Source organism: Equus quagga, chromosome 19 (genome assembly GCF_021613505.1).
Source record: "Equus quagga isolate Etosha38 chromosome 19, UCLA_HA_Equagga_1.0, whole genome shotgun sequence".
NCBI lineage: Eukaryota > Metazoa > Chordata > Mammalia > Perissodactyla > Equidae > Equus > Equus quagga.
The window spans coordinates 8,297,998-8,314,280 of record NC_060285.1 but is presented as its reverse complement, the minus strand read 5'-3'; the positions used below and the strand labels follow the sequence as shown (position 1 = coordinate 8,314,280).

The following is a 16,283-nucleotide window of genomic DNA, read 5'->3' as shown; positions in this document are numbered from 1 at the left end:
GGCACAGGGTCGGGAGGGATTGATGAGGTCCCTGCAGGGCACCAGGCCCCTGCCTCCCTCCCAGGCAAGCTGATACTCTCCTTGCCCAAGGTGGCAGGACAGGTTGGAAGACAAGCCCTTTGCTCAGGCTGGGCTGCTCCCCCCGCAGTCGGCCAGCTGCCCTAACCCTCTGCCAGCCACTGTTCCCTGTCTGCCAGCCAAGCTGTGGAGCAGTCCAGGACATTGTGTCCAGAGAGAGGGCCAAGCAGGCCCCCCTGCCTGTGGCCACTGACCTCCCGCCCTGCCCCTCCGGGCATCAGGCCAACCTGGCCTGGCCCTGGCACAAGCAGGAGGCCAGAGCGGCCCTCTCAGAGGCCAGGACAGTGCTTCAGCTGCTCCCTCCTCACTGTGAGCCCCGCTTAAGAGGGGTGCCCCCTGCTCCGCCCATGCCCTCTCTCCAGAAGACTACCCCAGGTCCCGAGGGACAGGCTCCCTAGGCTATCTCTCAGGAGAAGCCAGCTGGGCTCCTGACAAGCCTGTTTTCCTACCTGCCCTTGGTGTATTTCCTCTGCCTGTCCCCAAATCCAGCTGCGCCAAGGTGAGAGGCCCTCATGGGCAGAGAACTGACTGTGAGCTGGGCACAACCTGTCTCCCCACTGTATGGCTGAGAAAGCTGAGCTGCAGAGAGAGGCTGGGAATCATGCAAAGCCACACAGCGAAATGGATCAACCGTGTAGAGCAGGAAGGGGGCTGACAACAGCTGGGAGGGGCCGTCTCAGAGGGGCAGGGGCACACCAGAGACGGGAGGGCCTCCTCTGGTCTTAGTTTAACTGCCGCCTGCTCAGAGACGCCTTCCCTCAGCTGCCCGCCCACATAGAGGAGAGCTCCCTCCACGCAGTGTTCCCGTCATGAGGTGTGTCCTGTTTCCCTGAGGACTTTTCTCTGCATGGCTTTTCTTGTTTGTTTATCGGGTTTATTGTTAATCTTGCGCACTAGAACGTGAGGCTGGTGAGGGCAGGGACTTTGTCTTGTCCCTGCTGCATCTCCAGTGCCAAGAACAGGGTCTCGCACATAGTAGGAGGTCAATGCATATTTGTGGAACGGACAATTGAATATTGTCTGTGCCTTTCAGTCCATCAGATGCCTCTGGGCTCCTTCTTGTTTGGGGCTAACAGATAAAGCTGCTGTGAACATTGGCATACAAGTCTTTGTATGGACATTTATTTCCTTTTCTTATGGGTAAATACTTAGGAATGCAATGGCTGGATCACATAGTAGGTGTGTTTAACTTTTTTTTTTAAAGATTTTATTTTATTTTTCCTTTTTATCCCCAAATCCCCTGGTACCTAGTTGTGTATATTTTAGTTGTGGGTCCTTCTAGTTGTGGCATGTGGAATGCTGCCTCAGCATGGCCTGATGAGTGGTGCCATGTCTGTGCCCAGGATCCAAACTGACGAAACCCTGGGCCGCTGAAGTGGAGTGCGTGAACTTAACCACTCGGCCACGGGGCCACTCCCCCACGTTTAACTTTTTTTCAGGAAGATCAGCCCTGAGCTAACATCTGCTGCCAATCCTCCTCTTTTTGCTGAGGAAGACTGGCCCTGAGCTCACATCCGTGCCCGTCTTTCTCTATTTTATATGTGGGACGCCTGCCACAGCATGGCTTGCCAAGCGGTGCCATGTCCGCACCTGGGATCCGAACCAGTGAACCCTGGGCCGCCGAAGCGGAACGTGCGCACTTAACCACTGTGCCACCGGGCTGGCCTGGTGTGTTTAATTTTTAAAGAAGCTTCCAAAATTATTTTCCAAAGCGGTTGCACCATTTTACATTCCCACCAGCAGTGTATGAAAGTTACTAATTTCTCCACATCTTTGTTAACACTTCTGATGGCCAGTCTTTTTTTTTTATAAACACTTTTTTTTTTTTTAAAGATTTTATTTTTTTCCTTTTTCTCCCCAAAGCCCCCTGGTACATAGTTGTATATTCTTCGTTGTGGGTCCTTCTAGTTGTGGCATGTGGGATGCTGCCTCAGCGTGGTTTGATGAGCAGTGCCATGTCCGCGCCCAGGATTCGAACCAACGAAACACTGGGCCGCCTGCAGCAGAGCGCGCGAACTTAACCACTTGGCCACGGGGCCAGCCCCAAAACTTTTTTTTTTAAAGATTTTATTTTTCCTTTTTCTCCCCAAAGCCCCCCAGTACATAGTTGTGTATTTTTAGTTGTGGGTACATAGTTGTAGATTCTAGTTGCAGGTCCTTCTAGTTGTGCCATGTGGGACACCGCCTCAGCATGGCTTGATGAGCAGTGCTAGGTTCGTGCCCAGGATCCAAACTGGCAAAACCCTGGGCCTAGATTAGTCCTGAGCTAACATCTGCTGCCAATCCTCCTCTTTTTGCTGAGGAAGACTGGCCCTGAGCTAACATCCATGCCCATCTTCCTCTACTTTATATGTGGGACGCCTGCCACAGCATGGCCTTCTGAGTGGTGGATCTGAACCGGTGAACCCCCGAGCTGCCAAAGCGGAACGTGCACATTCAACCGCTGTGTCACTGGGCCGGCCCCTAAGAAATCTTTGTCTAACTGAAGATCACAAAGATTTTTCTCCTCTCTTGTCTTCTAGAGCTGTTATAGTTTCAGTTTTACACTTCTGCCTTCTGGACATCTCTGTAGCTTCGTGAAGGCATCATCTACACTTGCTGTGCCCTGGGCTTCACCCCTCACCTCTCTGCTCCTGAGTCTTGTTCATCTCCCCCTCTCCCTGTTGAACCCCCAGAGCCCCTCAATGCTGAGTCCGGGTGTCGTCTTACTAGCCCGCCCTGAAGCACTTGGCATGCGTGCTGTGCCGTACCTCCTCACACGCTAGCTTCTATCAACCCTTTGAAGAGCCTGCCTTCTCTGGGCACTGTTGTTCCTGGGCTTCCTTCTGCCGTGGACCTGGTCAGGGTGTTGAAGTCATCATGACCTGGGTCTGTCTTCTACCCGACTCTTCCACCACTAGAACTACCCCTTGTCCTCCCGCAGGCCCTTTCCCAGGGCCCAGTCAGGGCCTGGCACAAAGGAGGGGCTCTGGGAAGGTTTGCTGATTGAGAGAAAACTCTCTCACTCTCTCTGCCCCTAGCCACAGATGAGGCAACCTGGGGGTGAGAGACTTAACTCTCACATTTTTTTTTTCTCCTGAGGAAGAGTTGCCCTGAGGTAACATCCTTTGCCAATCTTCCTCTTTTTGCTTGAGGAAGATTGGCTCTGAGCTGACATCTGTGCCAATCTTCCTCTATTTTATACGTGGGACGCTGCCACAGCATGGCTACCGCAGAGTGGTGTAGGTCCATGTCTGGGAACCAAACCCAGGCCACTGAAGTGGAGTGCACTGAACTTAACCACTAGGCCATGGTGCCAGCCCTCACTTTTTTTTTTCAAAGATTTTATTTTTCCTTCTTCTCCCCAAAGCGCCCCAGTACATAGCTGTATATTCTAGTTGTAGGTCCTTCTAGTTGTGGCATGTGGGACGCTGCCTCAGCGTGGCTTGATGAGCGGTGCTAGGTCCGCGCCCAGGATACGAACCAGTGATACCCTGGGCCACCAAAGCAGAGCACACGAACCCAACCACTCGGCCACGGGGCCGGCCCTGAGCCTCACATTTTTAAAGATAAAATCCCAACTCCCGGGACCGGCCCGGCGGCGCGGTGGTTAAGTTTGCACGTTCCGCTTCAGTGGCCCGGGGTTCGCCATTTCGGATCCCAGGTGTGGATGTGGCATTGGTTGGTACACCATGCTGTGGTAGGCGTCCCACATATAAAGTGAAGGAAGATGGGCACGGGTGTGAGCTCAGGGCCAGTCTTCCTCGGCAAAAAGAGGAGGATTGGCAGCAGTTAGCTCAGGGCTAGTCTTCCTCAAAAAAAAAAAAAAAAAATCCCAACTCCCTGTGTGGGCTATGGAGCCCATGATGTGGCCCTGGGGACTTCTTTGAGTTTGTCTTGTGCTGCTTGCCTCTTGTTTACTGCTGGCCTCTTCATTCCTTCAGCATACCATGCTTGTCCCTGTCTTGCCCTGGGAAGTGGGTGACCTCCCTGCTGCTGTCTCTGCTAATTCTCTTATAATTCAGGTCCCGGGTTGAAAGTCCCCTCCTTGGGAAGGCCTCCTTGCCCTGACTGGTCAACCTAAAGGGGTCACTTGGTCACTAGCTGCCATCATTGGTTGCAATTGTCTTGACAGCACATCCTTGACATCTGATGTTTTCTCACTTATTTGTTTGTGGTTAATACAACATCGTCTTCAGGAGAGCAGGGGTTTCATCTGCTCGTCGCCCTTATTTTCCTCACACCTGGAACCGCGTCCAGCCCTCATGGGGGCTCTGTGTTGAATGGTGAATATTGGATGTTGAGTCTAGTAAATCAGGGCAGAGCTAGTGGAAGGACCCAGATGTCTCCTGCCTAGAGTTACCCAGCCCTGCCACAGCCCAGCAGCCTTTTGATCAGGTCTTCATGCTGGGGGGGGGGTGGGTCTCAGCCATGTGTAGCTGTGTGGTCCTGCCCAGGGCTCAGCCCATCCTTCTTTCTTTCCCTCCCTGGGAAAGGTGTCACAGCACAGGGTCCTCCAGGGCCCTCACCAGGGCTTGGGAGCCAGGGGGGCTGGAAGAGGTGCTGGCCTGGGGACCAGCCCAACTGTTCCTTGTTGTACAAATAGGACAGATAGCAAGAGGGGAGAAAGGTGTTCGAGGTACAGAGAGCTGGCAGGTGTGAGGACTGAGAGCCCACATCTCTTGCTGGCAGTAACATTCCCTGAATTACAAACCAGTGGATCAGCAGGTTCCTCTTGCCCAGGGGCTTGGAGACTGCCTGGCCGGTCCTCAGGCCCTGCCCAGGCAGGCCTTGGCCGAACCTGCCAGGCCCAGAGAGAGGAGGAGGGTGGGTGAGAGTGTGCCCCTCCACCCCCTGACTCACTCAGGGGGAGGTGGCAGTGGTGGGGACCAGACAGTGGCATCCCCTTGGCCTGCAGACAGGTGCTGACTCAGGCAGGCAATGACAAGGGAACAGGGTTCTCCTGCTGCTGTGACCTCACCTCCCAGTCTGCTCTCCAGGGAGAAACTCCCAGGAGGATTTGGGACACACATCAAGGGCCCTCTCCCATCCTGAGGCTGGAGGCTGGGCCCCTGGAGAGGAGGAGTGGTGATCAGCCTACTTTACAGGACGCTGTCTTGCTGGGGACAAGCAGCCACCCACCTTGGCAGAGGACAGAGTTGGGGCCAGCCTAGTCTCTGCTCTGAGAATGGAATTTCTTCTTCCGCCCCAGCCTCGTCCTGCTGCTGGCGGGGTTGGGTTTCGGCCTATTTGCTGACGTAAGGAAGCATCCTGGACTGGGTTGGCTGGTGGTATTTGAGGATGGACAATAATGGCCCTGATGATGAAAATGATACTTGTTGTTTACTCTGGGCCGGCCACTGTGCTCAGCATTTTCCTCCCATTATTTCATTTAGTTTTCACAAGTAAGTACAATTAATATCCCCATTTTAGAGGTGAGGGAACTGAGGTGCCAGAGTAAGTGGAGGGGTTTACTTGAGGTCACTGAGCTAGGGAGCGGCAGGGGTGGGAATCTGCATTGTCTGAGGGAGCAGAGTCCAGACTCTTCGCCAGGCACCCTCCCTGCAGGTCCCTGGGAGGGGCCTTGGCCTTGTTCCTCTCCTTCCTGGCCAACTTGTACTCTTTCTTCGCCTCCTGATCGATCCCTGGGCTCTCAGTCCCCCTGGACTGTAACTGTCCTGTAACTGCTGTCCCACCTGTGCTCCCGGGGCACACAGTGGGTGCTTATGGATAGAGGGTTTGTCAAGTGAATACATGTGGCTTTTTTCCGAGGAACTCTCTTGTGTACCAGAATGTTCTTTCTTCCTCTGCTGCAGAGCAGGGACCTTGGGCAGCCCTTTACCCAGGTGTCCCCCTCCACTGCTTCAGAGCCAGTGAACGTTGCGACTAAATGGAGGCACAAGTCATTTCTATGCCTATGTCTTGGAGAATTTGGAGGTTTGTTCAAATCTGGGCTGGCCGGGATGGTGGTCCCAGCACCTGAGCTGGCCTCCCTGGGCCTTTCTGCTCTCTGGCACATGCACAGGGAGTGGGAACAAGTGACTGTGGTCACCTTCTGTGGCAGGACCTGTGCTGGGTGCTTCCTTTATAGGAACATGAATAGGAATGAGTGTGCAAGGGGCCCTGGGGCCCACAGGTGGGCGGGCAGCCTGTATACAGGGACACAGGGACAGGCTGGGCGTCTCCCTGTTAGGACAGAGGAGAGCAAGACCCCTGGGAGTGACCTTATGTTTGGCAGGCCAGGGCCTGGCCCTCCCTCTGCTGGACAGGCTCCATGGGGGGAGCAGCCCATGGCAGGGTGGATATCAAGGGCTTCTGGGACCGTGTGTGGAGGCTGGATGTTTGGCCTGAGAGCCCCTAGACCCAGTCCACACACTTGTGAGGGGAGGGATCGGTGCTGACCTGTTCGGGGAGTGAGGGGCCTGAGGAGACCCTCATCCTACTGATGCCCCAGAAAAGCTACTTGTCCCCTGCACCAGCCGGGAGGGGGCAAGGTCAGCCTCCCATCCCCGCCTCCAGTGTCACTCTCCCATGGCAGTTACTACAGCTTTTCACAAGAAAAAGTCGCACATGGGCCAAAAATCTCAGCTTTCCCATCAACTAGTTTTGTGAATTTAGCAGGTCATCTAACTTGGAGCCTGTTTCTCAATTGTGCTGTGGAGACAATACCTCCAGCACCCGGTCTCTGCAAGGGCGAAATAAAAGATTCAACAGGTTGCCCTCTTAACCCAGGACCCTGTGGGGCTGACCTGGGAGAGGAAGGCGGAGGCGGATGGCGACCCCTCTCCAGCCCATGGCTCAGGCAGGCTCTCTTGTCCCTAACACAGCTCTGCTCTGGAATTGCTCAGCCCAGAGAAGGGCCGGGAATCCAAGCGCCAGCTGTGTGGACAAAGCCTGTTGGGGGTAGTTCTAAGAGTCTAGCGGTCTGGGAAGGGCAAATTCTAGACCTGGAACAGGGTGGAGGCTGATCCCTCCCTCGGCCTCACCTTAATGATTTTATAGTATTGATGCAGATCATTTTTCAAAATATTTCAGTGGAAGTAATTATGGAATACGCCATTCTTAAAAAAGCCACAAAGAAGTATCCTGTTGTCCAGGCTCTGCTTCCAGGCCTGGCTCCTCACCTCTGGCAGAGGGAGCTGGGGCAGTTCCCAACCTTGCGGAACCTGTTTCCAGTGTGAAAGGCCTGTAGGAGCGGGCACTTCCAGGTGTTCTGTGTTGATGGCATAGGAGGTAAAAGGGGCCGGGGAGGCTTATGCCCATCCCGGGGGCAGGTCAGGATGACCAATTGTTTCCCGAAGCCAACAGGTCACTCCCACTCTCTCCATCTTAAAGGGGTCCCAGAAATAAAACAAGCTGGGAGCAAGCAGAAGGCTATTATATATCATGCTTTTAATACAAACTTAAAAAAATCTGGAACAATATAAACTGTACAGATTTGATCAATCCTTTTGTTTTTAAACTAAACCTCTAACACACCAATGTCCCATTCCAAAATATTGCACAACATTCTGAATACAAAACGCTTGATTGTATTCCTCCTTCACTAAAGAAAACAAGTTCCTTACCCTGCCCCCCCAAGCTCCTCTCCACATTGCCTCAATGCCCCCCTTCCCGTCCCTAGGGGTCAAACCAGAGAATCTATAGCTCACTGCATTGAGAAAAATCATCATTCTGGACTAAAAGCTTACATTCTTTACAAGACAATCCACCTTTTGATTTGTTCCTGGGAAAGGGGTAGATAGAGAGAGGATGGGGAAAGGGGAGAAATAGGTTTTAGTCTCCTCTTTTTTTATTTTAAAGTTTGTTTTTCCTGAAAAAATATCTTTCTGTCCTCTTTTTAAGAAAAAATCTTGAAAAGAAAAAAATTACGTTTTTTACGTTAGAAATATACATATATTATATATACCTCTTACATTTTACAAATGTAGCAAATTATTCAATACAAACGGACACCAAAAAATGTAAAAAATAAAAAAAAAGTTTTCCTACGAAACCAGGTAAATTAGTGCAGATTTTTGTTTTTGTTTCCTTAAAAAAAATAAAATTGAAGCAAAAATGCCTAGATTTGAGACGAGACAGACTGAACCGGGCCTAAGAGCCCAGCGCTGGAGTCATGCTCCTGAACACACATTTTTCTTCGTATTTCAAAAGATACTAGGGGCTAGTCCCCCTCTCCCTGTGTGGTGAGAAACAAGCCAACCAGGTGTGGCGGTACCTGTGTGCGCGAGTGTGGGAGGAGGGGGCTGGGAGGGACATAAGGCAGCATCCAACCTTTCCCAGAGAGCAGCCATCTGCCTGGGCACGTGACCTGTGTGGGAGCTGAGGGCTAGGGAGAGGGTGGCCCAGCCTGGGCTGGCCCCTGAGAAGTGTAGGGGGACAGATGGTGCTGGGCTGAGGAGCCAGGGTATTGCCTGGCTAGGGGAGGTAGAGCTGGTGCCCACTGCAGGGAGGAGGCTGGCAGTGTCTGTCTGGGCTGGACCCACTGCCATAGCAGTTGCCCACTTGAGGATTGCCGGAGAGGGTGGGGTAGGGTGCCAAGGACTTTGGTACTTTCTGATGGTGGGGGGGGCCCTGATGCCATGCACCCCATTTGCCAAAGCATCACGGCATGGAAGCTGGCCCACTAGGGTTGGGTCAGAGAAACAACTTCTCTCCCGGCAGAGGCGAGAGCGAGTGCTCTTCTGTAAGCCAAACACACCACCTGCAACGGCCAAGCGCCTGTTCAGCCCAGCCTGCTCAGGAGACCACTCCTGGGCCCAGTGGGGTTGGGTCGGGCAGTGAGGGGATGGCAAGAGGTACCAAGAAGTTCTCAAGCAGGCAAGGGCAGAAATGTACTAAAACAATGTCTACACCAAAAGACCAAAAAGTCTCAACTCAAGGCTCAGGACTGCCCACTTCAGGCACCGACTAACTCCCGCCCCCCAGGGTGCTCAGGTGAGCAGCTCCCATCCCGGGCTAAGGTCACACAACAGGAGAGTCTGAGTTCAGGGGCTTCTTAGGCATCAGAGGCTTGCTATTCCCTCAGCCCCTCACACTAACCTTTTTTTGGTCAAAAACAAACAAAAGTGCAGATCCCTCCGCAGTCTGAAACCAGTTCCTTCTGCAGTGCTTTCCCCTGGGAGTGTCTTAGGCTCAGCCGCAGTCTCACCCCACCACGTGAACCACCCTACAAGAGGACTGACACGCCGTCCCTGGCCCGTTCCCCAACCTCAAACATGAGTAAGCACTTGCTCAACCCAGAATCACACCCAGAGGGGAAGTTCCACATGGTTTGGAATCCTTTAAAACAGGACGGCAAACCACGCACATGCGCAGGCACACACCCCGACCCACACTTGTCCCACCTCCCCACCCACCACCTCAGGCCCAGGGAAGAAGAGGCCGTGTGAGAGAGGCCACATGTCAACGGCTGGGTCTCCAGGGCCATGATGATAGGCTGGGCCAGTTGGGGATGGTGGCGTGGAGCCATAGGACAGAGATGAAAGGAATTCCACTAGACAGAGTGCTAACCTCCCTGGAGTCAGAGACTTCAGCTCTAGGGGGAGGGTGTCAAGCAGCCAGCCGGCAGCTCCCTGTGGCCCAGGCCTGAGAGGGAGTGGAGGCTGGGGTCAGACCTATTTGGGTGGCAGGGCCCAAGAAGGCCTGCTGAGGTTGGATGGCTTTGAGTGAGAGGATAGCTGGGTGACGGAGGCAGTGACACAGGGCAGCCTCTCCCTGTTCTGGGGAGGGCCAGGCCCCAGCTGCGGCTCTTCCTTCCCTGTGAGCTTGGACACACCAATCCTAAACCAGGCGTGTAAAGGAGGGAGGGAGGGAGCAGGGAGCAGCAATTCACATCTGGACCATTCTTAGCACAGGAAGCCACTAATTAAATATGTTATATAGAAAACTACATGTAAAAAAAAAAAAAAGAAATATAAAACCCAAACCAACCAAATAAATCAGAGGCAGGCAGGAAAACAGCAGGGGGGTTGAGTTAAACACGATCGGGTGCTTCGGGAGCCCCTCCCCTTCCATGCCTGGGCTGGATCTTTTTTCTAGAAGTGAGAGTGAGAAGATTGGACATCTTTTTGTATATTTTTCTTTTCCTCTTTTTTTGGCCTTTCCTTTCCTTTCTCTTTTCTGTGGTCTTGGGTGCTCCTGGCCCCGCAGGCAGGTGGGTGGTCAGTTGGCCAGCACCACAGGCTGGAACGGCTGGCTGGGATATTGCATGGTGTTCAGGTTGTAGCTGAGGCCTTCCACAAAGGGCGTCTTCTCCAGGAAGAGGCTGTTGGTGCCACCTCCGAACACCTGGGCCACGTCAAAGCTGCTGCTGTTGCAGGTGCCAGCCCCACTGCCCCCAAAGGGGGCTGGGGTGCCACTGCCCTGGCCATCAGCCCCATCGAAGAAGAGGCTGGGAGAGCCAGCGCCGTTGTACACAAATTCCTTGGCGTTGGGCGAGAGCTGGGATTGAGGGGCGGGGCTGGCCGTGATGAAGTTCAGTGAATGCACAGACAAAGAGAGGCTCTTGTGCTTCAGCAGGCTGTTGGTGGGAGAGCGGGCCATGCGCGGCTGCTGCTGGGAGGGCTGTTGGCCACCTGACCCGCTGCCGGCCACACCCCCACCACTCGCTGCCCCACCACCCTTCTTCATCTTGGTGGAGCCAAACTTAGTGGCAGCGAAGGAGGCAGTGGTAAAGGTGATGGGCTGGGCAGAGCGGGGGATGAACGTGGGGCTGGGTGACTGGCCAAAGGATGGCGATGGGGAGTTGGACAGGGAGCTGTCCTGGCTGCCGATGGGCACAAATACCTGGGCATCGGGGTTGAAGCTGCTCTTGATCTCCTTGTCCAGCTCTGGGGCAACACAGCCCTCACTGTCATCCAGGTACAGGACTTTGACAGCCCCCTTCTCACCAATCTGGTAGGACACCTCAAAAGGGTCAATCCAGACACTCAGCTCCTCAGGCACATTGGCCCGCACATCCTCTACTGCCAGGCCACTCCGCTTGGCGGCCAGCTCCACCACAGGGTCCACTATCTCCCCAATATGGACACAGCGGAAGCCAGAGCCCTTCAGTGGCTTGTCAGGGTACCAATGGCCTTCATATTTCTTTTTCAAGAGGCGTTCTAGCTCCTCCCCAAACAGGTCTGCCCGGCGCCGGGGCAGCTTGTTGTACAAGTAGGAGATGATGAAGTTCAGGGCCACCTTGATCTCCAGCTGCATGGTCCTTTCCTAGGCAGAGAATCAGAGCAGGGCACGTGCACAAGCCAAGGGCAGTGGCAGGAGATGGAAGGTGGGCAGCCTTGGGCTCTAGATGGCTCTGGGAAATGAGAAAGGGCATCATCAGTTTTTTGTTACGTGCTGTCAAGTCAGCTCCAACTCCTGGAGACCCTGTGAATGAGTGATGGCCACAATGTCCTGTCCTCAACAGCCGTACTCAGCTTTTGTAGACTCATGCCCATGGCATGAGTAGATATGCAGAAAGCCAGGGGGATCAATGGCGAAGGACAGACAAAAAGGCACCAACTCTGGATCACACAGACCCAAGGTCTGTTCTACCAGTGACTAGCTTAATTGTGTGACTGTGGGCAAGTCACTTTTTTTCTGAACCTTGGTTTCATCAGTTAACATGAGGCAACCATGAAGAATAACTTAGTTCAAAGATATAAACTACTTCACACTGTACCTGGTATTTAGTAGGACTTGATAAAGGCAGCTATTATTTTTTAAGTATTTCTAAAGAAATAGGGGCGCTGTGGTTTCTACTACTTAGAGAATTCAGGTCATTGTATACGACTGACACCAAAAAAAATTGAGCCCCTACTTCAGCCAGAGAAGGGAAGGCTCTCACTCACTTGTCCTTGCAGTAACTTGGTGAAGTCATGCTCCCAAACTGTCACAGGCCGAGAGACAAATTTAAAATCTTTCTCAAGGACAGGTCTGACCACCTGTTCTTGGCACCAGATCAGATTTCTCAAGTGTTTGGAGAAATAAGTTTAATAAAGTTTTCCTCCTTAAATGGAAAGGGATACAGGTCACCGAACAGGAAGGGGCACTGCCAACTTTTCACAGAGGGCTTGGATTCTAGTCACATCCAATCTGTCACCCCGGGCTCCCTGGGTGTGTATGCTCTCTGGCTCACTCTGGGTTTACAGAACCGATTTAAAAACTCCACAGTGTAACCAAGGTGTGCACTGCCATCCAGAAAGCCTGCAAGAATGGAGACAAGAGCATGATCTCCAGGAACAAGTCAAGACCTGTCACAACCAGAGGCGTGGGTCAACAGAACTGCTGACCGGGGGCTGCTCCACGGAAGCAGGGCCCTATAAAACAAAACGTTAAGAGCGGCACTGGTGGGACCTGAGAGAATCTCTGTAGTTTCTGGCTAGAGGGTAGATGATGAGGGGGGCAGAGAGAAGAAATTTTCCATCACCCTGCAGCCTCCAGCTGGGGACCCATCATCACTCAGTCTCCCAGGGACTGTCTGACCACCTGTCCTTGGCACCAGATCAGATTTCTCAAGTGTTTGGAGATCCCTGGAGAGAAGACAGTCCAAGATAAACACTCAGATTGTTATTTTGGGACTCTCTCACAGCCAGATCCCACAAAGGTCAAAAAGGTTTATTCCCAAGGTCTGGGCCACCTCGTGTCTCAGGAAGATGATCTGTGAGGTCCTGAGAGCCAGTGATCCTAATCTCCTCACTTTCTCCAAAATGGCAGCTCCTAGCCTCCTGCTGTGGGAGAACGGAGCTGAAAAGGGCCACCTTTGAGGGCAGGCAGGGCCCGAACATGTTCCTAGCAAGACTTCTGGGCGAGACCGTGCTGCCAAGCTCAGCACAGGGACAAGACTGATCCATGATCGGTCAAGGGCATCTTTTGTCCCGTGAAAAGACCTGGGGCTGGATTTTGATTAAAATCCCTGGGTCCAGCATAGAGTATCCAGGTACCAGTTCTAGGCTTCAGGATCTTGAGTTTTCTGAACCTGCCTCAACTCACTTCCCTGTAATTCTCAAGCCTGAGGCTGTAGCTCCTTGGGACATTTCTGTACTGAATCCTTAGGCAGAGATCTCTGGGGTGAGTATCAGAGAAGACGCACTGGGTCAATCTAAACCTAGCCCCCAGGACCACAGGGCCCCTCAAGAACAGAGGTCTGTAAGGGCTATAGTGGTCCACTAGAGATGTTTAACACAGAGGAGATTAAAAAACTGTGAAGAGAGACCAGCCTGGTGGTGCAGCGGTTAAGTTTGCACGTTCCGCTTCAGCGGCCTGGGGTTCGCCAGTTTGGATCCCTGGTGCGGATACGGCACCACTTGGCAAGCCATGCTGTGGTAGGCGTCCCACACATAAAGTGGAGGAACGTGGGCATGGATGTTAGCTCAGGGCCAGTCTTCCTCAGCAAAAAGAGGAGGATTGGTGGCAGATGTTAGCTCAGGGCTAACCTTCCTCAAAAAAAAAAAAAAATTTGTGAAGAAAGTTAGCAGTGATTCCCTAGAATGAGCCTGGAGTATCATATGACAGTGGCTAGGTCTAGTCCCACCTTCATTTCAGGTCTGAGCAGACAGACAGGGTCATGTGGGGAGTCAACAGAGGTGCCAGGAGCATGGCCTCTCCCAAACTCTCCACAGGGACGCTCAGGATTCAGGAGACCCTCGTCTCCCCTCGATCCCAGCCCCCAACACAGACTTGATCTCCAGGTTTCTTCAAATGTCTATTCATGGTCACCACAGATCAAGTCCACAGCCCTTTGGGGTTTAAAGAGAACTAAGAAGAATGGTAAAAATAAAGGGCTTTCTGTTTATGAGGATTGGGTTTGTCATCAGATGCAAAGCTAGCCACCAGAACTGTGGGCCCCTCAAGAGCAAGTCTGTGAGGGCCACAGTCCATTAGAGGTGTCCGACATGGAGGAGACCAAAAAGTTGTGAATAAAGTTGGCACTGGTTCCAAGAACGGGCCTAGAGTTAAAGATAATGTTTCCAAAATGTTTTTGAAAAAACAGACTCAAACATGACATGTGACACTTTTCCCAAGGTACCATATGGCCTTTTGCTATGCTACCCAGACCAAAGGGCTCCTACACCTTTCTAGGCTTCCTCAAACCTTGCTGCATAATTGCCTTCCAAGTTAACCCCCTGAACAGTTCAGTCTCAGAATGGGAGCATTTTAAATGCAGGCCAAAGTCATTGGGAAATAAGCCTCCTACCCTAAAATACAATAGAACCACTGTCATCTGCCCTGCCTAGCGAACCATTTTCTGCAGCATAAGCAAGTAAAGCTGCACACCAATTTGTTCCTCAGTGTTGCCGCCGCACAAATAAGGAAGTATATAATGGCACCTTTGCCTCTTTGATGGGAGAACAGGCCAGGCCAGATGGCTGTGGGGTGGAACCTCACAAAAACGCAGGACAACCAGAATGAGATTTTCTGCTCTATCAGCTCAGGCTCTAATTTTGACTTCAAGAAGCTTATGAAACAGAGGATTAAGGCACTGGTGTTGTCCTGTCTTTAACTAAAGATAGGAGCGACCACTCAGATGAGTTTGCTCATTTTTTAAAAAGGCTATGGACAAATTCTAGAACATATATAAAATATTCATAGAATGTGATAAGATCAGAAACAACCACCCTTCAACAAAACGAAAAAGCAGATTCAAGTTAAGCAGCAGGAAAGACCTCCAAGATTTTTTCCAACAGTGACTAGGGCGCAAAAGGCTGGAAAAGTGGCAAAAAGCCTGAAAAAAAAACAACAACAAAAACCCCCCAAAGGCTAAGTGTTAAACAATAGCAGTATCTACTTTCTGTCAGTATAGTAAAAAGTTGCAGGGCCGGCCCCGTGGCCAAGAGGTTAAGTTCGCACACTCCGCTTCGGAGGCCCAGAGTTTCAACAGTTCGGATCCTGGGTGCAGACATGGCACCACTCATCAAGCCATGCCGAGGCCGCGTCCCACATGCCACAACTAGAAAGACCCACAACGAAAAATACACAGCTGTGTACCGGGGGGCTTTGGGAGAAAAAGGAAAACTAAAATCTTTGAAAGTAAATTCTGTCCACTTTTATTTAATATCTCATTCTCCTTACTTACTTCCAGTAACAAACTTAATCCTGGATTCAGATCACTTGTGCTGACTTGTGTTTTTGTTTTTTAAAATTATTTACTTATTTTCTCCCCAAAGCCCCCCAGTACATAGTTGTAGATTATAGTTGTGAGCGCCTCTGGTTGTGCTATGTGAGACACCGCCTCAGCATAGCCTGATGAGCGGTGCCATGTCGGCGACGGGGACCCAAATTGGCGAAACCCTGGGCCACCGAAGCAGAGCGTGCAAACTTAACCACTCGGCCATGGGGCCAGCCCCTGACTTGTGTTTTAAAGACTAAGTGCTTCACAGAATGACAAAAACAGGGGAAGGCAGGGGCCACCCTGCCAAACAGGTGACGCAGTGGTTAAGTGTGCATGTTCCACTTCTTGGCCACAGGGTTTGCCGGCCCAGATCCCGCGTGCAGACATGGCACCTCATGGCAAACCATGCTGTGGTAGGTGTCCCACATATAAAGCAGAGGAAGATGGGCATGGACGTTAGCTCAGGGCCAGTCTTCCTCAGCAAAAAGAGGAGGACTGGCAGCAGATGTTAGCTCAGGGCTAATCTTCCTCAATAAATAAATAAATAAATAAATAACAAAATTAAAAAAACAAAACAAAACAGAGGAAGGCAGGTCCAGTCAATGATAGGTAGCAGAGTTTCCAGAGAACTCTGGCAAAAATGTCAAGGTTTTTTTTTGGAAGATTAGCCCTGAGCGAACTACTGCTAGTCCTCCTCTTTTTTGCTGAGGAAGCCTGGCCCTGAGCTAACATCTGGGCCCATCTTCCTCTACTTTATATGTGGGACGCCTGCTACAGCATGGCTTGCCAAGCAGTGCTATGCCTACACCCAGGATCCGAACTGGTGAACCCCAGGCCGCCAAGAATCGGAATGTGCCAACTTAACTGCTGCGCCACCGGCCGGCACCAGACAGAAAGTTTTTAAGAAGAAAAAGTTATGTTTTAAAGAGGAAAAGGAGGGATAACGGTGAGGGAAGCCATTGGGCCCCCAAATCATGGGTATCTTTAAAAATATTCAGGCACCTCAAGCCTGAACATCCTACATCCTTATCATCCTTACAATCCAGCACGACTGGATTCAAACGAGTGTGGAAAGGGGAATAGGGGAGGAGAGGTTCTCAATTTTGACAAGGCCTGTAGGGTGCCAGGGAGT

At 51.9% G+C, this 16,283-nt stretch overlaps 1 protein-coding gene across 1 annotated transcript; it reads right to left on the bottom strand.

The window, feature by feature from the left end:
- Positions 1-7,432: 7,432 nt before the first annotated feature.
- TOB2 (transducer of ERBB2, 2) lies at positions 7,433-13,276 on the bottom strand. The gene has a single exon (XM_046646311.1). It carries the CDS (start codon positions 11,257-11,259, stop codon positions 10,222-10,224), a length of 1,038 nt encoding a protein of 345 aa, XP_046502267.1. The 5' UTR covers positions 11,260-13,276; the 3' UTR covers positions 7,433-10,221.
- Positions 13,277-16,283: the final 3,007 nt, after the last annotated feature.